At 40.1% G+C, this 27,164-nt stretch overlaps 1 protein-coding gene across 1 annotated transcript; it reads right to left on the reverse strand.

Moving 5' to 3' along the window:
• Positions 1-89: 89 nt before the first annotated feature.
• Positions 90-27,164, reverse strand: LOC123878541 (transferrin-like). Its single transcript, XM_045925757.1, has 11 exons — positions 26,597-27,164; positions 11,422-11,530; positions 9,286-9,413; positions 8,366-8,517; positions 7,424-7,568; positions 6,695-6,849; positions 5,223-5,371; positions 4,455-4,661; positions 3,623-3,820; positions 1,603-2,024; positions 90-612 (listed from the first exon to the last, which is right to left on the reverse strand). Exons 1-11 carry the CDS (start codon positions 26,682-26,684, stop codon positions 152-154), a joined length of 2,214 nt encoding a protein of 737 aa, XP_045781713.1. The 5' UTR covers positions 26,685-27,164; the 3' UTR covers positions 90-151.

The following is a 27,164-nucleotide window of genomic DNA, read 5'->3' on the forward strand; positions in this document are numbered from 1 at the left end:
TTTCGCTAGTTAAGGTAGTATAAATAATAACGCTAAGTTTTTGCTTTTGGTTACAATAGGTTAAAGAGTAGAATAAAACACAGTTATTATACTATAAAATAGTTGTATTTCTAATTATATTTAATCACATTTCTATCTACCTTTACAAGTGTTATCTACTTAAAATAGTGAGCAATAAACATGATATTAACAACGAAAACGTTGGCGCGAAACCGTTGACGGAATCGCGCGCCAAATCTGCTATTTGACAGCTGTCATTTGTGACAGTTCGTTCAAAATTGAGAGGCATAGAGGCGTACGGATGCGTATTCTTATACATATCGGCAGTAGTCAAAGTCTTTGTATTATTATGGAACAATACATCCATTGCGTGATTGAACGGGCCATACATTGTGAACATTACGTTATGGGATGGCTGATGTTCGCCGAACCGTTGGTCGAGCTTTGTGAACACGTTGACGATTTCCTGTCGCCTCATGTCCGTGAGGTTTCGGGAGGCGAAAATGTGGCCAATGTTGGACCAAGAGAGGTAGCAATACTTTTTGTTCTCATCAGGACATACTGGCATTATGTCAACATCGTTGTCTGCCCATGGATCCATGATTTGCTTATCTGGAACGATGAAAAATCATGATTACAACACAGCAATACAGGTATTTCCTAGTGCAGAAGGTAGGAATCTCAATCTTGCTATGTAACCCATGTATGTATAAGTATCAATAAATTATTATTATTATTAAGATTCATTATTTCAATTTATAAGAGAATAAGGAGAAAAAAAGGAACCCTTATAAGATCACCTTGTTGTCTGTCAAAAGCAGTCTGGGGTGTCAAAACCTCTAAGGTATTCCAATGCCATATAGAGACCAAGTAAAGGGGAAAACCGGATAACCGTGAATTTGCGGAATTACACCACAAAAAGTGTTATTTCTTGTAAGTTGTACGGAACCCCTTCGTGTACGTGGCCAACTCGCACTTGAGCGGGTTTTCAGGGTTCCGTACCTCAAAAGGAAAACGGTCCAACAGTTTAACCGATTTTGATAAAATTCGGTTCAGAGGTAACTTGCGTCCCGGAAGTTGACATAGGCAACTTTTAATCCCGGAAAATCAAAGCGTTCCCACGGGATTCTTAAAAAATCTAAATCCATGCGGACGAAGTCGCGGGCATCATCTAGTTGCACATGACATAACTCTGTTAGAGGTATGTGCCTGGAATTGACAAATCCCTGAAAAGCAACGCATCGGCGGTTTCTCTGGTGCTGCACATGTTTATCGGCGGTGATAATCACTTAACATCAGGTGACCCGCCAGCTCGTTTGCTCGCTATTTTTATATTTTATACAATATTATAAAGGCGATAGTTTGTATGTGTGCGTGTGTGTGTATGTGTGTGTGTATGTTTGTTACTTCTTCACGCAAAAACTACCAGACGGATTTGGCTGTTTGGATTGAAGATAAATAATATCCCGGATTAGCACATAGGCTATTTTTTATCCCGGAAAATCAAACAGTTCCCACGGGATTTCGAAAAACCTAAATGCACGCGGGCGAATTCGCGGGTATCGGCTAGCATGTATTGAAAATAAAAACAGTATCACTCACTTAGATACAAATTAGCAGTTTTGAAGCTAATAAACGCAACGTCACTCTTTCCCTCCACAAGCGTCTGCAACGCCGCAATTTCCCCACTCACAACTTTATCGCCATTTTTGATGCACCCATTCGTAAATTTATCTATATTCATTTGACTAATGACACCCCCATCCATTTCTTCGATACCAGGAGCGCATATTTCACTGAAGTAATCGAACATGGCTTCAGCACAGTTCAGCTTTTCTTTATTCTTTATGTATTGAAGGACGGTGTGCCACGCCATTCCGTCGAAGAGCGGGAAAGCGGCGCGTTTTCCGCTCAAGTCCTCCATCTTTGTTAACACGTCACCATTCCTGACGTACGCTACGACGGTGTCCATTTTTTCGACGATGGGTGTCGTTTCGTAGAGGACGGGTTCCAAGCCATAGTCCCTGAAAAAAAAATAGTATTTTCAAAATCATTTTGAAGATGCGAGCGAAGTCAGCAAGATTTTTAGGGTTCCGAACCTCAAAACGGAGCCCTTGTACATCTTTGTTGTCTGTCTGTCCGTCTGTCGTGTCAGTCAAGAAAACCTATACTTCCCGTTGACATAGAATCATGAAATTTGTCAAGTACGTAGGTGTTATAGCACAAGTAAAGGAAATAATCCGAAAACAGTGAATTTTTGGTCACATAACAAAAAAAATATATATTAAAAACCTCACGAATTTCCATCCCAATGCTGACGGCGGAGCACAAGGGACTGACAACACCTCGTTACTCCGCCAGTAGATGTCCGCCTCAGCAGACCCACCACTGGGACTCTCCGCTTCGCTTGACCAAACATAACTCACCTGCCGGGCGATTCAGAACACTCGATTCGGTAAGTTATCGTTCGATATGACGTATTTTTCAATGAAGAGTACGTCTTATCGAACGGTAACTTACCGAATCGAGTGTTCTGAATCGCCCGGCTGGTGCTTGCCATGAGCCACTCGCTGTCACCAACAGCCACGTCACACTCTCCCGCCTTCACAGCTTTGAGACAATCCCGTGTGCTGTTCCTCACTACACACTGCAGCGGCGGGTTTATGCCGTACACCGCGCTCGCTTCGCTCGACCTTTTTTTCGTGAGGAAAATCCGTCATGGATACCACGGCCCACGGGTGAGCACAGTGGTTATATCGGATTCCTATACACTAAAAACCTCACGAAGTTCCATCCCACCGCTGCACAAGGGACCGACTACACCTCGTTACTCCATCAATAGATGTCCGCCTTAGCAGACCCACCACTGGGACTCTCCGCTTCGCTTGACCAAACCTTATTCACCTGGTGCTTGCCATGAGCCACTCGCTGTCAGCAACAGCCACGTCACACTCTCCCGCCTTCACAGCTTTGAGACAATCCCGTGTGCTGTTCCTCACTACACACTGCAGCGGCGGGTTGATGCCGTACACTGCGCTCGCTTCGCTCGACCTTTTTTTTCGTGAGGAAAATCCGTCATGGATACCACGGGCCACGGGGGAGCACAGTGGTTATGTTGGACTCCTACACACTAAAAACCTCACGAAGTTCCATACCACCGCTGCACAAGGGACCGACTACACCTCGTTACTCCGCCAGTAGATGTCCGCCTCAGCAGACCCACCACTGGGACTCTCCGCTTCGTTTGACCGAACCTAACTCACCTAGTGCTTGCCATGAGCCACTCGCTGTCACCAACAGCCACGTCACACTCTCCCGCCTTCACAGCTTTGAGACAATCCCGTGTGGTGTTCCTCACTACACACTGCAGCGGCGGGTTGATGCCGTACACTGCGCTCGCTTCGCTCGACCTTTTTTTTCGTGAGGAAAATCCGTCATGGATACCACGGGCCACGGGAGAGCGCAGTGGTTATATCGAACTCCTATACACTAAAAACCTCACGAAGTTCCATACCACCGCTGCACAAGGGACCGACTACACCTCGTTACTCCGCCAGTAGATGTCCACCTCAGCAGACCCACCACTGGGACTCTCCTCTTCACTTGACCGAACCTAACTCACCTGGTGCTTGCCATGAGCCACTCGCTGTCACCAACAGCCACGTCACACTCTCCCGCCTTCACAGCTTTGAGACAATCCCGTGTGCTGTTCCTCACTACACACTGCAGCGGCGGGTTGATGCCGTACACCGCGCCCGCTTCGCTCAGCCATTCGCATTTATTCCTCTCTAGGTTGGAGGTAGTGCAGAGGGTTATGTGCCTGAAAAATTATTTCCTTAAAACCACTTAATCCACGAAAAAATAAAGTCTGGTCACCCTACTATAGCCGATAAAGATCAGTATAGACTGATAGCCTGATGCTGAAATCTATAGAGTGCACTTTGACTTTGCTTAGACTTAGGACACTATTAAAACGAGACAGCGTTATATAGCTGCCATATCAAAGTACGCTTTATTGATTTCACTTTGAATGACAAACTTTATTCACTTTTAAGGGTTCCGTACCTCAACAGGAAAAACGGAACCCTTATAGGATCACTTTGTTGTCTGCCTGTCTGTCTGTCTGTCTTCTTTCAACAACAAAATCTTTTCTTTTTCACAGACACCATGACAGTAAAAACTATTTTGATATCGATCCGACACGCCCATTCTGACATGCGACCGTCCTCAGGCGCTAGTATGTATCAAGCACAAACATTTTACCATCGTCAGAATATCCACTCGTCCATGCTGACGACCAACACAACCACACACACCACATAATATAAAGCATAGTAACTTTATCTGGAATACACTTAAATGTCTCTTGAAATCCGAACTCTAATAGCCCCCACGCCGCTGAAACAAATCTACACATGCCCCAGATAAACAAAAACAAAAGACAAAATTCTTACCTTGGTGGATCACAACCACTCTGGCTGTACGCTTCCCTGAATCCTTGAGCGGACGCTAAATAGTCCAGGGGGGTTTTGGGTGGGTTAACCGGTGTAGGAGGCTGACGTATTTCCAGCAGGGAGGTCAGAGCCCCCCGCCAATGGCTGTTGAACATGTCGTCTTCTTTTAATGAGCCTATGAGTTTGCTCACTGCTTCTGCCGCTTTCCTGTAAAGAGTAATAGAGAACTTTATTAAATAAACTAAAGAGGATAGAATAAAAGAGAAGAGAGGTATCAATAACCGAAATAAATAAATGAAAGAGTAAATAAAAGGAGAAAATTACTGGAAAGAAGAAAAAAGAGATGATCATGTGAAGGATATGAAGATTAGTGGATACTGGGATGAAGAGAGGAGGAGAAACGCCATGAAGAAAGATGGGAAGGAATTCAGAGAAGAAGCATAGAGGTTGAGTAGAGTAGATTTGAGGTTGAGATAATAAAATTGAAGAAAAGACTAGATGAAAGTGATAAAATAAGTGAGAAGTTATGAAAAGAGACTATAGGAGTACCTTTACTGAAGTTGCTTCTATAGGAGAAGATAACAGAAGATAATAAGAGAAATGTTAACCTCTTAGGAATGACGGCGGGCCAGGGTCTGTTGAGCCACGCACAGGGAGTCTGGTTATCTTCTATGGGTTGCCACGTCACGTCGTTACAGAAATACCCATAGAAGCTATAGGTATAAAGGAGGAGAGAACAGAAGAGGAGGAAAGAGGAGAAATATTAACCTCTTAGCAATGACGACAGGCCAAGGTCTGTTGAGCCAAACGCAGGGAGTCAGGTTATCTTCTATGGCTTGCCACGTCCCATCGCGACAGAGGTAAGCGAATTGTTTGCTCGAGAGCATGGGTTCCCCAGATACCGATGTTGAGTTTAACTGCGAATAAATAGAGTTTTTGTATAATAAAATAACGAGCGGGCGGTTCACCTGATGTGAAGTGATTACCGCCGCCCATGAACATTTGCAGCATCAGAGAAACCGCCGATGCGTTGCCGGCCAAGTAATAAAGCGGTGATAACAGCTCTGGTGCTTGGACATTTTGGAACAAATAAAAATAAAAATCCCTCGCCTTGATGTAAGAATACGGGAAAAACGTCTCTTTCATGTTTCGCATAATCGGACCTTATCGTGTAGCTACTCACCTGTTCCTCGCATGCTTAAATGCTATAATGATTAATGACGTATGTGTGTCAGGCGCTAGTGATGTGGACATTTTTCATGATAAATTAAACTTTAAAAAGAGAATAGTTTTAATTGGTGATCATTGATAGTGGATATTTTTGGTTTTTTTTTTCTTTTAGCTGTAAATGTACTTTCCATTCCATGTTTCAAAAATATATACATATATTAAGAATTTGTACTTTAGGTTAGTGTTAGATTAGTTTTATTATAAAGTATACACCTGTAATTGACAACCATACTCAAGTTATTTTGTAATTTTTTTTTTGTCTTATTTGTATGGAAGTTGTTGGTGTAATAGTAATTAAAAAAAAAAAAATAACATAGTGGTTAGTCGGCTTCCTATTTGGGAGGCCCGGGGTTCAAGGGTCTGTGAAGTCTGCCAATCCGCACTTGGTCAGCGTGGTAGACTGTGGCCTAAACCCTTCACATTTAGTTGATGACGAATTTCGAATTCCATATTTGGTTTTGAGTCAACGTTCTACACCAAATACGAAAATTTCAGGTTTGTATCTCATTTAGTCTACGAGAGACCTGTTACAAGCGGACAGACAGACAGCAGAGTGACAGAGGGCTCCGTTTTAAAGGGTTCCGTATCTCAAAAGGAAAACGGAACCCTTATAGGATCATTTTGTTGTCTGTCTGTCCGTCGTGTCTGTCAAGAAACCTATAGGGTACTTCCCGTTGACCTCGAATCATGAAATTTGGTAGGTAGGTAGGTCTTATAGCACAAGTACAGGAATAAATCTGATTTATCGTGCAAAATGTTGGAAAAAATATGTACGGAACCCTCAGTGCGCGAGTCTGACTTGCGCTTTTACTCTTTGGTTACGGAACCCCAAAAAAATCGACTAGGGTCAAGAAATGTCGACTGTGTCAAGAAGGGTTTACTGGGGTCAGAAAAGGCCAAATAGGGTCCAGAAGTTGCAAGGGTCGACAGAGAAGTACCTAATCCAAAGTAGGATCAAGCAGAGACTAATATTGGGGTTCAATAAAGTGGTATACGATGTTATGCCTTACCCCAAAGATGTACTGTACGTCGTATAGTTCACCCCACATGGTGTCTCCAGAGTTGTCCAGAAGGCATTCCAATGCGCCGGTAGCACCCCAGTACTTATCATCCTCTCTACACGCTGGATTGGCGCAGCCGGCGCAAAGGTTGGGGTATTTACCCTCTGTTTAAAAAAAAAAGGGGTATTAAATAAATAAATATACTTTTATTCGGGACTATAAGCTAGGCGCAAACACAGTACATAGAATGAACATAGATGAAACATAAATACTAATAAATTAAACTTAAAAACCTAAATATTTACCTATAACTTCGGTACTGAGCTTTCCATGCATTTCGGCCGAGGCGACCACCACTATTTCGTAGCTCTAATAAATATTAGACTTGTACTGCAAAGGCGCGGTGATTAACAGTTTTTATTCACTTTCTAAAAAAACCGTGATAGCCTAGTGGTTAGAACATCCGACTTCTAATCGGAAGTCGGGGGTTCGATCCCGGGCACGCACCTCTAACTTTTCAGTTATGTGCATTTAAATTAAGGAAAACATCGTGAGGAAACCTGCATGCCTGAGAGCTCTCCATGTACTCAAAGGTGTGTGAAGTCTGCCAATCCGCATTGGGCCAGCGTGGCAGACTATGGCCTAAAGACTAAAGTCTAAGCCCTTCTCACTCTGAGAAGAGACCCGTGCACAGTAGTGAGCCGGCAATGATATAATTAGAGAAAAAAGAAGACTTACTGAGTTCAGCATCTCTTCCCACATCTGGCACCCAGGGACCAGCTTTGCATGCCTTGTGGAAGAACTCAGATAACGCCTTGATTCTGTTCTCCGTTAGAGTTAGACTGGGGTCACACGCGCGTGGGATGATCAGGGATTCCAAATACTGAAACGAAGGTGAAAAAAATATTAAAATAAGTTATATTATTACTGTTTAGGGTTGTTCTGGTTGATCTGATGATGAAAATATCAAACTAAGTAATATAAGGTTTCAGATTCTTGTCGTTAAATTTTGTATCTAGTTACGAAGTTTCTATTTGCTATAATATTTTATATTTGTTGACTTAGGTATAATTTGACATGTGATATATTTAATGTAGTTTAATGAATTCAAAGAATAGTTTAAATAATGACTTTGTACAAATTTTGCATGCCTGATTATGTAAGGTGAAACATTTCTACTGGACAATATTATGTACTTAATAACATCACACTGTAAAAAATGTTTCTGCAAATAAAAAATCTTGAATCTTGAATCTTGAAGGAAAAAAACATTGTGAGGATAACTGCATGGTAGAGAATTCTTCATAATGTTCTCAAAGGTGTCTGCCAATCCGTACTTGGGCCAGCGTGGTGGATTATGACTATAAGCCAAACCCTTCCCAATCTGAGAATAGACCCGTGCTCAATAGTGGGCCGGTGATGGGATGATGATTATGAAGAAATATAAGTATATGCCCTCGTAGAACCGACGGCCAAGAAGCAGACGTGTTCTGGAGTGGAGACCAGGTACCGGTAAATGCAGTATGGGACGACCTCCAGCCTGCTGGACCGATGACCTGGAGAAGGTGGCGGGGAGCGGGTGGATGAGGAAGGCGGAGGACCGTGTTTGGTGGCGCTCTCTTGGAAAGGCCTATGTCCAGCTGTGGACGGGTTGATGGATTGGATTGGATAAGTATATACCCCAGCTAGTGTATCCGACAGTGGTCGCAAATCGTCGACTCCGACCACAGGATGGCAGAGCGTGGTGTTGTGTAGAACAAAGTCCAAGGAGGACGGCCGGTCGGGCAAGATGCGACGGTTCACCACTGCTACTATGCTCCTTGCGTAGGGCCCTGGAAAATAAAAACATTGAGTAACCAGCTGAAGCCCGCGATTTCGTCCGCGTGGATTGAGGTTTTTCGAAATCCCATGGGAACTCTTTGGTTTTCCAGGATAAAAACTTAAAAGTAGCCTATGTGCTAATCCAGGATATTATCTATCTCCATTCCGAATTTCAGCTAAATCCGTCCAGTGATTTTTGCACACACACACACACACACATACACACAAACTTTCGCCTTTATAATATTTGAGTAATTAATGGGCCACGTTTGCGGCAGAACTGATGGCCACTGGGGCAGACGTGTTCTGGAGTGGAGACCGCGTATCAGCAAGCGCAGTGTGGGACGACCTCCGACCCGCTGGACTGACGACCTCAAGAAGATAGTGGGAAGTGGGTGGATGAGGAAGGCGGAGGATCATATGTGGTGGCGCGCTCTTGTGAAGGCTATGTCCATCAGTGGAGGCAAACAGGCTGATTGATTGATTGAATTATTGTATTAGAAGCAGGCGTCCATTATATACAAGCTACCTACCATAACTTTCTTTCATCCGCTAAAACATATAAATCTGTAGACATGCTCTATGGTAAAATCAAAAATCAAAATCATTTAGTCAAAGGGTAGGTTTTGATAGTCATAATTGTTAGATTTGTTAAAGATGGTATAATGGTGATAATCAATTACGTAAACTTAAAACTAAAGCTACGAGGGTTCCCAACGCGCCCAGGTCTGAGAAGAGCCCACAACAAACTCAGGTAGGTAGACTATAGGAGGGCTTACTGAATCGATTCCTCAGTTCGTCAGTGACCAGCACGTCAATGTCTGCCCACTGCGCCGCGATCAGGTCTTCAGGGCTGAATACTCCGAAGTCGACAGTGTTCTTGCCTATACGCCGAAGACAATCCAGTCTGAAAAAGTAAAAAAATGTGAAATTAATGTGCGTAAATAGAGTTGCCACAGACCTCTCGAAACCCAAGAGATTGGAGATTGAAAAGAGGACGAAGCCAATTTCACGGTTTTCGGATTTTTCCCTTTAGTTATTACTAGCTGATGCCCGCAGCTTCGCCCGCGTGGATTGGTCAGATCCCCTGCAGCATCAGGATTGAGGAGTTGGACTCCACAATGTCGCAAAGTTCCTCTATCGATTAAAAAAGAAATGACACAAATCGGTTCAGAAATCTCGGAGATTTCGGTGTACATAGGTAGAAAAACACAACTCCTTTTTTGAAAGTCGGTTAAAAAAGTAGCCTATGTTACTCCCTGGTCAATTCTCTACTTGTCTGTGAAAATCCCGTCAAAATCGGTTCAGCCGTTCCCAAGATTAGCCTTTTCAAACAGACAGACAGACAGACAGACAAAAATTTAAAAAACGTGTGATTCAGTTATAGTATCGTTCAAATAACCATATGACCTTAATATGCGGTAGTTATTTCAAAATTACAGACAGACACTCCAATTTTATTTTTTAGTATAGATTACAGACAGACACTCCAATTTTATTTTTGATGCTATAAGATATTGCTATACCTACCAAACATGTCTCTAGGTCTACGGGTCTTGACTCTTGACAGATATGACAGACAGACAGACAGACAGACGGACAAAGGTGTGGGTTAAGGGTTCCTTTTTTCTCTGGAGATACGGAACCCCAAAAATCGACTCATTTAATTTAGATCTTGTAAAAATGGGAGCTCTTTGATTTTCTGGGATAACAAGCAGCAAAGTTCGTCTCTGGGTATAGACCCAGTGATGCAGTGCCTACCTACCACACGTCAATATCGGTTATACGGATAGACCGTGATAATCACTTAGTATGGCTTAATTACTTGTTTATTAATAGAATTAGTATAGAAGATAGACTAGCTGATGCCCGCAGCTTCGCCCGCGTGGATTTAGGTTTCTGAAAAATCCCGTGGGAGCTTTGATTCACCAGGACAAAAGTAGCCTCTGTAATACCCCGTCCCCGGGATGCAATTTGTTTCTGTACCTACCACGTAAAAACATTTAAACGGATGATCCTTTAAAAATCCTGAGGGTTAACCAGGATTTAGGAATGTAATTCCTTACAGCATCAGGTTTGAGGAGTTGGTTCCTCGATGTCAACGACAAAGTGTTTACCTTCAATATCATTCAATTTATAACCGACAGTTTCTAAATCTCATCAGTATTGATGGTGAGGTCCTCTGCAGCATCAGGATTGAGGAGTTGGAATCCAATTTTTTTATGAAACAATGTCACAAACTTCCTCTATCGATTAAAAAAAAAATACGCAAATCGGTTCAGAAATCTCGGAGATTTCGGTGTACATAGGTAGAAAAACACAACTCCATTTTAGAAAGTCGGTAAATAAAGTAGCCTATGTTACTCCCTGGTCAATCCTCTACTTGTCTGTGAAAATCCCGTCAAAATCGGTTCAGCCGTTCCAAAGATTAGCCTTTTCAAACAGAGAGACAGACAGACAGACAAAAATTTTAAAAACGTGTGATTCAGTGTTGGTATCGTTCAAATAACCATATGAGCTTAATATGAGGTAGTTATTTCGAAATTACAGACAAACACTCCAATTTTATTTATTAGTGTAGATATTGTGTGTAAATAATGATGTAAATATAACTCTACATAAATGTGTGCGTTTCATTAAAATTCATCACCACGCTACCGCAAAAGAACCGCCAAATCCAACTTGGCTGGATTCGGGAAGCTTCGAGATATCTTCTCGTCCGAAATTCCTCAGTGTTTGAACTCCAATGTCTGTCCAATGAGCTGGATATGAGGTAGTTATTTCGACATTACAGACAGACACTCCAATTTTATTTATTAGTAGTATATATAGATTACATCACCACGAATATTGCTATTTGTAATTACATCATAATGATTTTATAGTTTCTGAGAACTTAACAAAAATCAACTTACTGATCTGTCCCCAGGACGCATTCTAGCCCCGAGTTCTCATCGTCCAGCAGCGGGCAAAACGTAGCCCCGCGTTTGAAGGGCCCCCGACCTTCTACAACGCATAGTCGCACTGAAAATAAAGAAAACTACTGTTGAGAACGTAATCAGAGTAAACAAGTGTAAATTAAAAATTTTCAACACCCCCCACCAGTGAAGGTTACAGTAACTAGAAAAGAGCTGATAACTTTCAAAAACTTGGAGTTTTCCAAAACATCATTTTCAAATAAATAATAATGTATATCTCTTTATATCTAGGCAACGTCCATCTTGACAGCTTGACATTTGTCAATTGACTATTAAGAACCTAACGGTTATCTAACCTTCTTTTCTACAAGAAAACTAGAAAAGAGCTGATAACTCTTAAACGGCTGAACCAATTTTTTTGGATTATAGCTAAGAACACTCTCGATCAAGCCACCTTTCAAACAAAAAAAAGTAAATTAAAATCGGTTCATTCGTTTAGGCGCTACGATGCCACAGACAGATACACAGATACACAGATACACAAACACACAGATACACAGATACACACGTCAAACTTATAACACCCCTCTTTTTGGGTCAGGGGTTAAAAAGAGTGAGGAAACTCTCTGTTTGACCCTGAATTGATGATATGTCAAAATATTGGGCTATGGCTAAGACTATACAGGGAGTTTGGTAATCCATATGATATTATAAATGTGAAAGTGTGTCTGTTACGTTTTCACGGCCAAACCGCTAAACCGATTTTAATGAAATTTGGTAGAGACTTGGGACATATCCCGGGGAAGGACATAGGGTACTTTTTATCCCGGAAAATCCAAGAGTTCCTACGGAATTTAAAAAATCGAATTACACGCGGGCGAAGCCGCGGGCATCCCCTAGTTAGTATATAATGACGATACGTACCCATGCTACTTTGATCTGATAAACACAATGCTGAAGTAAAATGACGAAATAAAATTATAAAATTTCCATGCATGGGTTGTTATTATATCGATGCCGAACCCGAAATTGTAATTAATTATTTTTAGTCTGTTTGTCTGTTTGTCTGTGTGTTTGTGCACGCTAATATCAGGAACGGCTTATTCGATTTAGATACGGTTTTCACTAATATATTATAGCAAGCTTCACTTAACATTTAGTGTTTATTTCATGTCAATCGGTTCATAAATAAAAAAGTTATGTCAATTTAAAGAATCACGGCGAACATTTTTAACGTACAGAGTACGTACTACACGCCTCGCGCCTGAGCGTCCGTGGCTATATAAAGCGCGCTGATTCCACGCGAACGAAGTCGCGGGCACAGCTAGTTGATAATAAAGCAGGTTAAAATAAATAAGATATAGGAAGACCTGAAATCTGGAGTGAGCTACACGCCTCACCCTTTTGCTGACATAATCCAAAACGCTTGACAGCCCTATGCTAATAATAATGTCATTTCTATTCTATGATATTCTCGAACCTATGACACAGAGTATTTGATTGTGGACGAGACCTTCGATATGTGATTAGCATTATAATTTGCATGTATGTGCTAATATTTACCAAGTTGAACTGGTAGTTACTATTATGAAGACTAGTTCACTCGCCCCGGCATCGTTCGAGTGTTGAAAATCGGCGAGGGGGTGGATTTTCAAAAATATTGAAACTAGATTTTTAGTTTTTTAAATCCCGTGCGAACTCTTTGATTTTTCGGTATAAAAACCGGCCAAGTGCGAGTCAGACTCCCACACTGAGGGTCCCGTACTCGGGTATTTTTTCCAACATTTTGCACGATAAATCAAAAACTAGTATGTATAAAAATAAATAAAAATTTGTTTTAGAATGTACAGGTTAAGCCCTTTCATATGATACCCCGCTTGGTATAGTTATCTTACTTTGAAAATTGAAACACATTTTAATTTTTTTTTAATGATGTAACCACTAATTCGCGGTTTTCAGATTTATTCCTGTACTTGTGCTATAAGACCTACCTACCTGCCAAATTTCATGATTCTAGGTCAACGGGATAAGTTTACCTATAGGGTACTCCCTATAGGTTTCTTCACAGACACGAGGGACGGACGGACCGACAGACAGATAGGCAGACAGACAACAAAGTGATCCTATAAGGGTTCCGTTTTTCTTTTTGAGGTACGGAACCCTAAAAATAGGCTATGTCCCTATCTCTGTACCAAATAGATGATATCCACAACTTCATCCGCATGGATTTAGGTTTCCAAAATTCCGTGGAGAGAAAAGTATCCTAGAAGGATCTAGGATACTTTTGTGAGGGCACGAGATCTTTTGAAGGCAAAAAAAATTTCAAAAGAAAAATAAAACAGACTTCAAAAACCACAAACAATAAAAAGTAAAAAATAAGTTTTGTTTAGCTACACGTGTAATGTACCTAGGTATGAAGTCGAGCGAGCATATTAAAACAAAATTAGAAATCCAAGAGTGAAGCTCGCCCGACTTCATACCTAGGTACGTCCATTACACGTGTAGCCAAACACAACTTACTTTTTATTTTTTAGTGTTTGTGGTTTTTGAAGTCGGTTTTATTTTTCTTTTGAAAATTTTTAGTGGCCCCACTGTACTATAACATGCTATGCCCAGTTAAAACCCTACTGTTTACTAAGATATTACACTGATCGCGAGCAATTTGCTTTTATCCATTGAGGAGTTCTGTTCTCCATCTCCGAAAATATTCATCAGATCTTCACCAAATTTATATGGGACCACCTGCACAGTATGCTCTTTCAAACAAAAAAAAATCCAAATCGGTCCAGGGGTCTTCGAGTAATCGGGGAACATACATAAAAAAAAAAGATTCCGACGAATTGAGAACCTTCTCCTTTTTTGGAAGTCGGTTAAAAAGCGAAATCGAGTCAACCGGGGACCCAAGAGCTGGCAGCTACCTTGGTCAAAGACTTAGTTTAGCCATCCAAAGGGTTTGCTGCCAGCATCTTGGGTACAATACCTCGCTGCGGGGGCCTCGAAAAGGTTTTGTAGAGTTAATCCATACTTAATATTATAACTGCGAAAGTATGTATGTCTGTCTGTCTGTCTGCTAGTTTTTCACGGCCCAATAGTTTTTAACTGATATTGATGAAAGGTACAGAGTTAGCTTTCATCCCTGCAACGGACATAGGCTACTTTTTATCCCGGAAAATTAAAGAGTTCCCGCGGGATTCTTAAAAGCCCATCTGTTTAACAGGACTCTCTCCGTCACTTACTCCATAAAATCGTAGTCCCAATTTCATTCGAATATTAATCAACCAAAGTCCATGAAATTTTGCAGACATATTCTAGAAACTAATATCTGTGCCTGTGGTGTTTTAGATTTTTCTAAAAATATGTAGTTTTAAAATTACAGGCGCTCAAAGATTTGTATGTGAATTTTTAAGACCGCGTAACTTTGAAAACGAATATTTTAACGGAAATCTGGAAAACCACAGGCATAGATATTAGTTCCCGGAACGTTTCTATAAAATTCCATTGAGTATGATTGGTTAGTAGGTATTCCAATGAGAAACGAACTACGTTTGTATGGAGTGTGTGACGGAGAGACCCCTCTTAACAAACTTTTATGAAAGGTATAGGGGTAACTTACGTTCTGGAAATTAACAACGGAATAAGCAACTTCTTATCTCGAAAAAAAAAAGAGTTCCCATCAGATTTCATTAAATCTAAATCCACGCAGACGAAGCTGCGGGCATCATCTTGTTTAATATATTTTAGTTATAATAAAAAAAACGAAGTATGTATTTTAAGGTTACCTTGTAGAATTCATTGTTAATTATTGTAATACAAATTACCAGAATAAATAAATATATTTCTTGCGAATTTTAAATTACTCAGTTTCGCTACAGGAAATCTTTAAAACAGACCTTTATTTTGCAAATGAATGTCAGAATAAAAACCTTGACAAGTTTTTTACTTTGTAGGAAACGATGTGGTTTGAGGAAAAACATGAGGACTTCAAAACAAAACAAAATTATATATGTCTTGTGTGAATATTTCAATATTCATTGTAGTTACTTATTGTTATTTTTACCCGACTACGGCAAAGCCAAAAGGAAGGTTCATGATTTTCAGTCTTTGTAATGTGTATGCATGTATGCAGGTTTGTATTTGTGTTAGACCGTAGCGCCTAAACTACTGAGCCGATTTTGATGAATGAGTGTCCATCGATTCGTTATCATAGTCCGGATCACATAGGCTACATTTTGTATGAAAAAAATCGACTTGACGGCTAATAGCTATACTTATGAACTGTGAAAAACCCAATCCAATCCAACCCATTCCAATCGATCTCACTTTCACAAATTTCACAAAAATGGGATATTTGCATTTTCCAGCTAAACGGCAAGTTTATAATAAAATATGTTAAACAAAAATTGTAGACTATCTACAAAACTTGGTCTTGCGCTTATATTTCCCTAAGAATCACCATTCCTGAGTCATCGCGATTCTAAAATTTGAAGAAAAACTATTAGAATCACGATATCTCAGAACTGGTGATTCTTAGAAAAAAAGCTCAGGACAATAATTTTTGTAGATAATTTTATGATTTTCAATTTTTGTGTTGCCCATTTTATGATAAAACTTACCATTTAGCTGGAAAATGCAAAAATCCCATTTTTGTGAACATTGACCTTGAATATACATACATTTTTTGCAAATCTAGGAGCAATGAGGATTTTTCACAGTTAATTTATATCGGTATTCCCAACATTCGTACCAATTTTTACCTCTATGCGAATTATTGTATCCTTGAATGTCTATTTTGACCGGAATGTAATCACACTATAATATTATAAAGGCGAAAGTTTGTAAGTGTGTGTGTGTATGTTTGTTACTTCTTCACGCTAAAACTACTGGACGGATTGGGCTGAAATTTAGAATGGAGATAGATTATACTCTGGATTAGCACATAGGCTACTTTTTATCCCGGAAAATCAAAGAGTTCCCACGGGATTTTCAAAAAACTCTATCCACGCGAACGAAGTCGTGGGCATCAGCTAGTATATATTATATTCCATAGTCTAAAATGAGCTAAGTCTAAACAAAGGCAAAGTGCGCTCTATTTTCTGCCCTAGACCTTAGATATAAGGCGCCTCAGCTCTCGCCTCCACATTGTAAGCAATTCAATCGCAATCTATTTAATTAAGGTGCTTGCGACGGGTCTGGCCGCGAAATTCAAATTTAATTTGGTTTTTCGCAATTTGTAAACTAACATGATAACGTAGGCTTATGGCATTTTAATTGCACCAATGGCAGTATCAACCTCACAGGTTTATATAAAAATCTTTACTTGAAAGGGTCCAGTTTAAGAAATTAGCTGTAGCTAGTATCGACTAATTTGTGAGTTATAGTCGATACTAGAGCTAATTTCTTAAACTGGACCCTTTCTAGTAAAGATTTTTATATAAACCTGTGAGGATGATACTGCCATTGGCGCAATTAAAATGCCATTTAAGCCTACGTTGTCGTATTAGTTTACAAATTGCGAAAAACCAATTTAAATTTCGCGGGCAGACCCGTCGCATCCACCTTAAAACCCATCGCGTGTACAGAACAACTATTAATACATAGGTAGTTAATTGCACAGATTACTAATACACCTTAAGCTATTCAAAGCACCATTAATTAAATGATGACGGTTAACTAAGTATACCTATTTTCCTTGAAGGAAACAACTTCCGTAGGTGTTAGTGAAGTATTGAAATTATAATTCGTTGATATACTTACCATGTAGCTTAACAATAAAATATGTACGTATAAAATGAAATATCGGTCAAGTGCGAGTCGATCTTGCACATGAAGGGTTCCGTACCATCGGACAAGAAATAATGTTTTTTAATTTTCACTAGATTTCCTACCATTATGTGATTAATAAAGAGTCACGGCCCTCAGCAATGAAGAAATGCGACTATCACACTGCACACTAATATTATAAAGGAGATAGTTTGTATGTGTGTGTGTGTATGTCTGTTACTCCTTCACGCAAAAACTACTGGACGGATTGGGCTGAAATTTAGAATGGAGGTAGATTATACCCTGGATTAGCACATAGGCTACTTTTTCGCGGGTATCAGCTAGTAAAGAATACTTAACAAAGCAATGCCGCTTTCCTCACGATGTTTTCTTTCACCATTAAAGCAAGTGATATTTAATTGCGTAAAACGGACATAACTCCAAAAATTTAGAGGTGGCGTGCTAAATCAAAATTCATGGTGATACTGGGTGATACTACTTTAAATATTGAGAGATATCTCATCACTAACATTTGTTCCGAGTATGCATACTTACATGACTTATTGCTACTATCAGCGCCAAATGTCGAAAGCCAAGTTGGTTCAAAAACAGGTCGGCAATTATACAGCGTACTTTTATTAGTAGACTAACTGATGCCCGCAGCTTCACCCGCGTGGATTGGTCAGATCCCCTGCAGCATCAGGATTGAGGAGTTGGAATCCAAATTTTTTATGGAACAGTTCCTCTATCGATAAAAAAAAAATAGCCAAATCGGTTTAGAAATCTCGGAGATATCAGTGCATAGGTAGAAAAACACAACTCCTACATTTTTAAAGTCGGTTAAAAAAGTAACCTTTGTTACTCCCTGGTTAATCCTCTACTTGTCTGTGAAAGTCCCGTCAAAATAGGTTCAGCCATCCCGAAGATTAGCCCGTTCAAACAGACAGTCACTTAAATTTTATTTATTAGTATGGATGTCGGTGATATAGCTCCTAGACCATATTATTATCAATATAAATGTGACAAATAAATAAGAACAGAATCCAGTTTATATAATCCACTTGCTTGCTCGCTTGCCATCGAAAGGGCTAGGCGTCAGTCATATTCAAACTTCCTCAAACTACGTAAGAAAGTAAACCAGTTTGGCGGCCCTTTGCAAATAGTAAGTACTAGCCGATGCCCGCGACTTCGCTCGCGCCGATTTAGGTTTTTCGAAATCCCGTGGGAACTCTTTGATTTTCCGGGATAAAAAGTAGCCTATGTGCTAATCCAGGATAATATCTATCTCCATTCCAAATTTCAGCCAAATCCGTCCAGTAGTTTTTGCGTGAAGGAGTAACAAACATACACACACACACACACACACATACAAACTTTCGCCTTTATAATATTAGTGTGATTAGTGTGATATACTAGCAATCCACTCCGGCCTCGGACGGGTGTCACACACTTCACACTAATCACACTAATATTAAAAAGGCGAAAAGTGTGTAGGTGTGTGTGTGTGTTTGTTACTCCTTCACGCAAAAACCACTTGACGGATTTGGCTGATATTTGGAATGGAGATAGATAATATCCTGGATTAGCACATAAGTTACTTTTTATCCCGGAAAATCAAAGAGTTCCCACGGGATTTCGAAAAATCTAAATCCACGCGGGCGAAGTCGCGGGCATCGGCTAGTTTTGAATAAATGAATGAATGCACGAATGAATTAATAAATATACTTTTATTGTACACCACAAAATTATTATAGTAAAACACACACAAAGCAAAAAAAAATGTATTACTAGCTGGCGCCCGCGACTTCGTCCGCGTGGATTTAGGTTTTTCGAAATCCCGTGGGAACTCTTTGGTTTTCCGGGATAAAAAGTAGCCTATGTGCTTAACCACGGTATAATCTACCTCCATTCTAAATTTCAGCCCAATCCATCCAGTAGTTTTTGCGTGAAGGAGTAACAAACATACACACACACACACACACACACATACAAACTTTCTCCTTTATAATATTAGTGTGAAGTGTGATGTAACCACAAGTTCGCGGTTTTCAGATTTATTCCTGCATTTGTGCTATAAGATCTACCTACCTGCCTACCCTATAGGTATCTTGACAGACAGACAGACAACAAAGTATAAAGGTTCCGTTTTTCCTTTTGAGGTACGGAACCCTAATCTGTATATATTATCACACTAATATTATAAAGGAGAAAGTTTGTATGCGTGTGTGTGTGTATGTTTGTTACTTCTTCACGCAAAAACTACTGGACGGATTGGGCTGAAATTTAGAATGGAGATAGATTATACCCTGGATTAGCACATAGGCTACTTTTTATCCCGGAAAATCAAAGAGTTCCCACGGGAATTTAAAAAAACCTACATCCACGCGAACGAAGTCGCGGGCATCAGCTAGTGTAGAATAATATATGCCTATAGAATTACTTATGTGGGAACATTTTTGTCTTTCGAATCAAAAGAGTTCATGAATCTTCATTTGTAAAGTCGGCCTATAGAAAAGAATTAAACGCGCGTACGGCATTTCCTAAAATCTTAGTTAAAAAACCGGCCAAGTGCGAGTCAGACTCGCGCGCCGAGGGTTCCGTACTCGGGTATTTTGCACGATAAATCAAAAACTATTATGCATAAAAATAAACAAAAATCTGTTTGAGAATGTACAGGTATAGCCTTTTCATATGATACCCCACTTGGTATAGTTATGAAAATAAAAAATAGTAGGTAATTATTTGTTCATGAACACATTTTATTTGGGATGTAACTGAAAATTCATGGTTTTCGGATTTTTTCTTTACTTGTGCTATAAGACCTATACCCACCTGCCCATGACTCTAGGTCAACGGGAAGTACCCTATAGGTTTTCTTGATAGACACGACAGACAGACAGACAGACAACAAAGTGATCTTATAAGGATTCCGTTTTTCTTTTTGTGGTACGGAACCCTAAAAATAATAGGAATCAACTGTATAATGCTCTGAGTAAATGTATTCTATCTCATTCCCTCGCAGGCTAAATCCTATAGATGTAGGAATCTTTTGAAATACCCACGGAATGGAGAGTAAAGAAAATCCCACCAAAAACATTTCATGTAAAGGTTCCCAAGACTCGCAAGTTCATAATGTTTTCATTGTTAAAAAGTTATGAGATCTCTAGTAGAGCCAAAGCCCCTAGCTGAGCTTAGATTTGTGCTGGCCGTGGGACCTATCCCAAGTCCAAAGTATATAGGTCTTAAAAGTGCTCTTGACTATATCACATTTATAACAATAGATAACAAATAACTCAACTTACAAGCTTCGATTCTACAAACCCTACATCTTGGTTAAAAAAAGACGGTATATTTAATAAATTCGCTAAGGACACTTTATTCTGAAAATTTCAGCTTTCTAACGTCATCCAGAACGAAGCTATGGCGGTTCGAAAATCCGACGAAACACTTCGAGAAAAAGTACGTTGTGCCCGTCCGCCGTTTGGCTCGTCTTGGCGGGGGCACTGCCGTGCCCCCTGATTCATATTGTTGCCGAGAGAAGCTGCAGTGGTAGCTAGTACTTATATATATTTAGGAGGAAACGTTTTTTTGTGTCAATGGATCATGTCAGCGCTTGGCAAAGGCCGCGCGGTCGTTTTCAAGGTCGAACAACCGGATTGGGCTCCTTAAAATTAAACACTAAGAATTATTCACAGACTTTATTCACACTTGAAACCTCTTAAGGTTAAATGTATTTAAATCCTTTTGTAACCGACTTTATAATAGTTATTAGGGTTCCGTACCTTCAAACGGAACCCTTATAGGATCACTTTGTTGTCTGTTTGTCTGTCCTTATGTCGTGTCTGCCAAGAAAATAGGGTACTCTCTGTTCCCCAAGAATCATGAAATTTGGCAGGTAGGTAGGTCTTGTAGCTCAAGTAAGGGAAGAAATCCGAAAACTGTAAAGTGGTTACATCATAAAAAAATTAAAATGTGATAAATTTCAAACGGCTGAACCGATTTTCTTGGATTATAGCTAAGAACACTCTCGATCAAGCCAGCTTTCAAACAAAAACAAACTAAATTAAAATCGGTACATTAGTTTAGGAGCTACGATGCCACAGACACACGTCAAACTTATAACACCCCTCTTTTTGGGTCGGGGTTAAAAATAAATAAGCATAAGTACATACTTGAATTTGTATGACATTGCAAATGAAATAATTAAACATCTAAAGCCGGCTCTACACTCGCACGTGAAGTCGCGCCGTGAATGTATGCCGCGGTCCACGCGTGAACTGTGTCCCTCCACACTCGCAAATCTTCAGTCTTGTTCGTGGCTATGGACGAAACCCTTTGTCGCGGACCAAAAACCGACACTGATCGGGGAAAGGCGTGAACAACATCTACACTCGTGATTCGCGGTTGTCGCGGGCTTTCGCGGCCGTTCGCGCCGCGAGTGTAGAGCCCACTTAATAATGTAATATCCGCGAATTCTTGAAACGGGTCAGCCCCGCGCGCGCCTTCGCGTCGGGTTTTCCTTTGCGTAAGTCTCTAAAGTAATCAAGCTAAAATGGTGGCCAGTTTCCTTGACAGGTACCTACTTCGCGGTGCATCACAAGTTTTTAGGGTTCTGTATACCAAAAATAATGTAACGAACATCAATAATGAAGTAGTTGATAAGTTATGACTAAGACAAACGAACATATTTTGGATTTTACTTTGACGGTTTATTTCGGAAAAGAAATATTTCATACACCCAAAATATTATGTACATAAAAGAGCGGGGCCCGATTCGAACTTGTCCGGGTTTTATTACTGTAAGCTCACTACGTCAGCTGTGGTTATATTATGTCGTTACCAAAAAACCGGCCAAGTGCGAGTCAGACTCGCGCACTGAGGGTTCCGTACTCGGGTATTTTTTCCGACATTTTGCACGATAAATCAAAAACTATTATACATAAAAATAAATAAAAATCTGTTTTAGGATGTACAGGCAAAGCCCTTTCATATGATACCCCACTTGGTATAGTTATCTTATTTTGAAAATTGAAACACATTTTAATTTTTTTTTAATGATGTAACCACAAATTCGCGGTTTTCAGATTTATTCCTGCATTTGTGCTATAAGACCTACCTACCTGCCAAATTTTATGATTCTAGGACAACGGGAAGTATATAGGTTTCCCTACCCTATAGGTTTCTTGACAGACAGACAGACAGACACAACAAAGTGATCCTATAAGGGTTCCGTTTTTCCTTTTGAGGTACGGAACCCTAAAAATTATGTACATTTTTGATTTTGTCATCATAACATCATCATAACAATAAAAGTCATAATCAGAAATTACGATAAACTTAATAACTATTAAGGTAAACCATGAAGGTTCTATGTCGATTTGAAGTACCTATTACAATAAAACGGCAATTTCATACTTTAACCCCTATTTATTTATTTGTACCTAACTAACGCAGTTGTTATCGTTGTTTATTTTAAGGCAATGTTAAGTGTAAATAAAGATATTTTTTCATTTTTTTCATTAATTTGTACTTAAAGCAAAGTCCTCCTTATTAAAGGAAATATTGTAAAAAAAAAATTGGTTGTCTGTAAAGTCGGTTTACTGACGATAGTTGAACGTGACAACAAAGGCCGATTGTGCTTCTTTGTCGCTCGTTCCGCGCTCTCGCTTGCACTTCAAGCCTTACATGGAACGCCTCAGAGCGAGGTAACGCCGCATGAGTCATGTTTTTTCGTGCGTGCAGCCGGCTCTATCGAATTATAAGACGTTGTCACGTCAAAAAAAAATGTAAACACATGCCCGTCATGGTGTCGTTGAAAAGGCATGACTCCACAATGGTTTTTGCAGTTTGCGAAACGAGTTTATCAAGATTAAGTAATTATCATTAGCTAATTAGGTAAATAGGTATGTCTACCATGCATACACCATGTCAGGTTTCATGTAATATCCGGCATAAGTAGGACGGCATAGTCTGGACGAAACCGGCCTCGAGGGATTTCCGTGACGTAATCCAATGATAAAGGTGCCCACGCACTTGAACTGAACTGCAGCTGAACTGCGCGTCGCGTCAGCGCGCGGCAGTGACGTACGCGCGTCGCGGCTGGAGAGAATATCTCTGCCGCGAGGCACTGCCGCGACGCGCAGTTCAGCTGCAGTTCAGTTCGAGTGCGTGGGCACCTTTAATGACTACTTTTCTAAACAGGTATGATGGGATGGTGGTAAGTGATCGAAGCCTTTCGGTTTCTAGTTTCCACCAATGAAGTAGGTATAACAACTTCTAATCTGTTTTCCTTAGTTTTTTGGGTTCCGTACCTCAAAAGGAAAAACGGAACCCTTATAGGATCACTTTGTTGTCTGTCTGTCTGTCCGTCGTGTCTGTTAAGAAAACCTATAGGGTACTTCCCGTTGACCTAGAATCATGAAATTCGGCAGGTAGCTAACTCTCATAGCACAAGTACAGGAATAAATCTTAAAACCGCGAATTTGTGGTTACATCACAAAAAAAAAATTAAAATGTGTTTCAATTTTCAAAGTAAGATAACTATACCAAGTGGGGCATCATATAAAATGGCCTGTACATGTACATTCTAAAACACATTTTTATGCATAATAGTTTTTGATTTATCGTGCAAAATGTTGAAAAAAATACCCGAGTACGGAACCCTCGGTGCGCGAGTCTGACTCGCACTTGGCCGGTTCTTTTCCTAGTTTAGGCACAGATTTACGATCAATAAAACTGTGGTTTAGTAAATACGACAGGTCGTGATGGCAATCGAGGTGCGGACGTTCAGCACAGACTACACACTGAAAATTGTGAAATCCACGCGGACGAAGTCGCGGGCATGAGCTAGTTCATCTTAAAGGTTCTTAGCCTCAAAGAGCCTTGAGTTGGCCAGCGGGCTAGGGTTTTTTGTCAGATGTAAAAATAATACACGACGCATACCTAAGAAATAAATTATGTATGTATGTATATCGTATATGCTTTATTGCACCACAAAAGGCAAATAACAGGTTACAAAAAAGTTGAAAACTAAAACCCGACTACGATCGTCTTAATAAACGCTGAAATATTAGAGTAAAATTGTTTTTTTGTCGCTTGGTATATTTTAACGTTGTATTACATTTATATTCATGACCTCAGAATTTTCTCCTCTTTCATTTGACGCCCCCTCCCTAGAATAGGAAAAAAAAAATTTTTGAGACCCCTACTCTTTTTGATGTAACATCCGTTAGGACAATTTTTTCATATACCTACCTACCTATGTCACCCGGACCTTTTACAACGCATCAATTGACACCTCATTCATCAAATTCGGCCCAGTAGTTTAGGCGATACGGTGGAACACACAGAATCTGGATACAAACATACACACACACATACATACAGACATACATACATACATACATGACTGCTAAAATCATAACCCTTCCTTTTGGCTTTGCCGCAGTCGGGTAATAAGTGCTATACCATCATTATTATCACCAACTCAACCACCGCCACTGACCGCGGGTCTCCTCTCAGAATGAGATGGGGTTGGCCACGGTCTACCATGCTGGCCAAGCGCGGATAGGCAGACTGAACAAGGAGAGCTCTCAGGCATGCAGGTTTCCTCACTTTGATTTCATTCGTCAGTATTTAAAGCAAGTGGTATTTAGTTAATTTGCCACCTGCCTCTTCTTGATGTACGGGTTACCAGCATCAAAAATACGGGGTTTAGTTTTTTTACGGGAGACTGTTACAGACAGATATTTTTTTAATAACTAAGTACCTACTTATTGTTTGAAGAAGCAGCTTTTGAAAGCTCTTTATTTTGTGAAAGGAATGTATAAAATCTTTGTATGATAACTTGAAATAACATTCGAAACTTCACAGTATCAATATTGAGTCTGTTTCAGCTAAGCAGAAAATATAAGGAAAATATTTTGTCTACTGGACAAAACGTCAAGGTTTGGTTATGCCAGCCCGCTCCAGCTGAAATTGTAAAAAATACGGGAACTTTATTTACCCCGTATTTTATTTTCGCAATCACGGGTTTCCGAATTATCATCATCATCATCATCATCACGTGCCTTCTTTGAAACGAAGTTTGGCGATCATCATCCGAAAAGCTTCTCTATTAAAAGCCGCCTCTTTCAACTTCGGGTAACTAAGCCCTGTCCATCCCCTTATATCGTCCAACCATTTGCGTCTTTGACGACCTTGAGCTCTTTTGCCTGCAATTCTCCCTGCCAACACTAATCTTGGGAATGAGAATTATCATACCCTGGAATACGGGGTAACCCGTAAAATACGGGGCATCTGGCAATCCTAGGAGGTACCTACCCGGGATCGACGCTCGGACGTTCGGAATAGGAGGTCGATGACTAACCACTACGCTACTGGCTATCAACGCTATATCACCGTAAATAATTTATAATAAGTAACACAATTATAGCTAATTTACTTTCGCTTGTCCAATTATAATTTTAGATTGCATTACATTACTGTTATCGATAACGAGTTTACAACAGATCGATTACAAACTAGAATTGGGGCGGAAAATATGCCTATTGCCTAATACTATGCGTTTTAACTAAGAAGCATTCATGATAACAAACCGCCATTTTTAGGGTTCCGTACCCGAAAAGGACCCTATTTTTTATTTATTCAGATACAAATTAGCTCTTGACTGCAATCTCACCTGGTGGTAAGTGATGATGTAATCTAAGATGGAAGCGGGCTACCCTGAAAGGGGTATGGCAGTTTTCGTTAAACTCATACTCCTTTGGGTTCTACACTGCATCGTACTGGAACGCTAAATCGCTTGGAGGTACGGCTTTGCCAGTAGGGTGGTAACTATCCAAGGCCGAAGCCTCCCACCAGACCAGACAAGTTTAGGACCTATAAAATTCCAAACCCCTGCCGGGAATCGAACCCTGGACCTCCCGCTAATAAGATCACTGCCCCAGGGAGGCCGTCGAATATTAAGTCTTCGCTGTCGGACCATCCGTCTGTCTGTCAGCGGGGTATATCTTGAGAAGCGTAATAGGTAGAGCGTTAAAATTTTCACAGAATGTGAATTCCTAATGCCACTATAGCGAAACAATAAAAATTTCAAAATGGCCGCTATGAAAATTAAAAAAAAAAGTGTTATTTCTTATGGTACTGAAGGGTGCCAACGGGACCCTGTTACAATAGGTACAAAGTCTCCACTGTCCGTCCGTCTGTTTGTCTGTTGCCGGGCTGTATCTCTACTTCAGGTAGAATTGAAATTTTTACTGAGTGTCTGTCTAAAAAGTGCGTCGTCTTGTACGGAACCCTTCGTGTGCGTATCTGACTCGCACTTGACCGGTTTTTTGAAGCTCGCTCGTAAGTGTCAAAAGATGCGGGGCTTATGCACATTTTTGCGAGAGTGCTTCAGAAACCAACTTACAATTTCCGTTAGTCCCGGATCCAGGTCCTTGCAGGTGTACCAATCGAACTGACACACAGAACAAAAACAACGCGCACAAAACTTTCATTTTCACCGCCAAAAAAAATCCATTTATTTTAGTACGATTTTTATTTTATTATTTCTTACACTTCTTTAATTATAGTTTTCAATTAAAATGCAAGATTTCGTTCTATACTCATTTAATTATTTCAACGAATCATTTTTTGTAGTTCTCAAAAGATTAAATTAGCATCTTGTTTTTAATTAATTCTTGCAAAAACTTAAAGAGTTTTAGAACGTGCGTGATGCTTAATTTTTTTATTCATTAAGTTTTGGAGCGTATTTAAAAATTTAAATTAGGAACAATTTGAAATTCGTGTACATAGACAATTTTTTTTTTGTTTCTATTGTATTTTTTTTAGATCTAGATTCCAGTATTTTTATTGCAACACATGCGATGAGGTTTTGTTGTACTTAGTTAATTTATTTATTACATTTATTTACGCGGAATTAAAACTGCGGCCGCGTCGAATGTCGTCGTGTTACGACAGAATCCGCGTTCGGACTG

This window comes from Maniola jurtina, chromosome 26 (genome assembly GCF_905333055.1).
Source record: "Maniola jurtina chromosome 26, ilManJurt1.1, whole genome shotgun sequence".
In the NCBI taxonomy this organism is placed as follows: domain Eukaryota; kingdom Metazoa; phylum Arthropoda; class Insecta; order Lepidoptera; family Nymphalidae; genus Maniola; species Maniola jurtina.

Bases quoted from the DNA above. Each gene is read 5' to 3' on its own strand.
- LOC123878541 (XM_045925757.1), bottom strand. From the start codon at position 26,684: ATGAAAGTTTTGTGCGCGTTGTTTTTGTTCTGTGTGTCAGTTCGATTG. The intron at 4,662-5,222 runs GTTAATATTTCT...TACTCTTTACAG, and splicing joins CCTGTCGTCATTGCTAAGAG to GAAAGCGGCAGAAGCAGTGA. The intron at 3,821-4,454 runs GTAAGAATTTTG...ATAATTTTTCAG, and splicing joins AGTGGTTGTGATCCACCAAG to GCACATAACCCTCTGCACTA.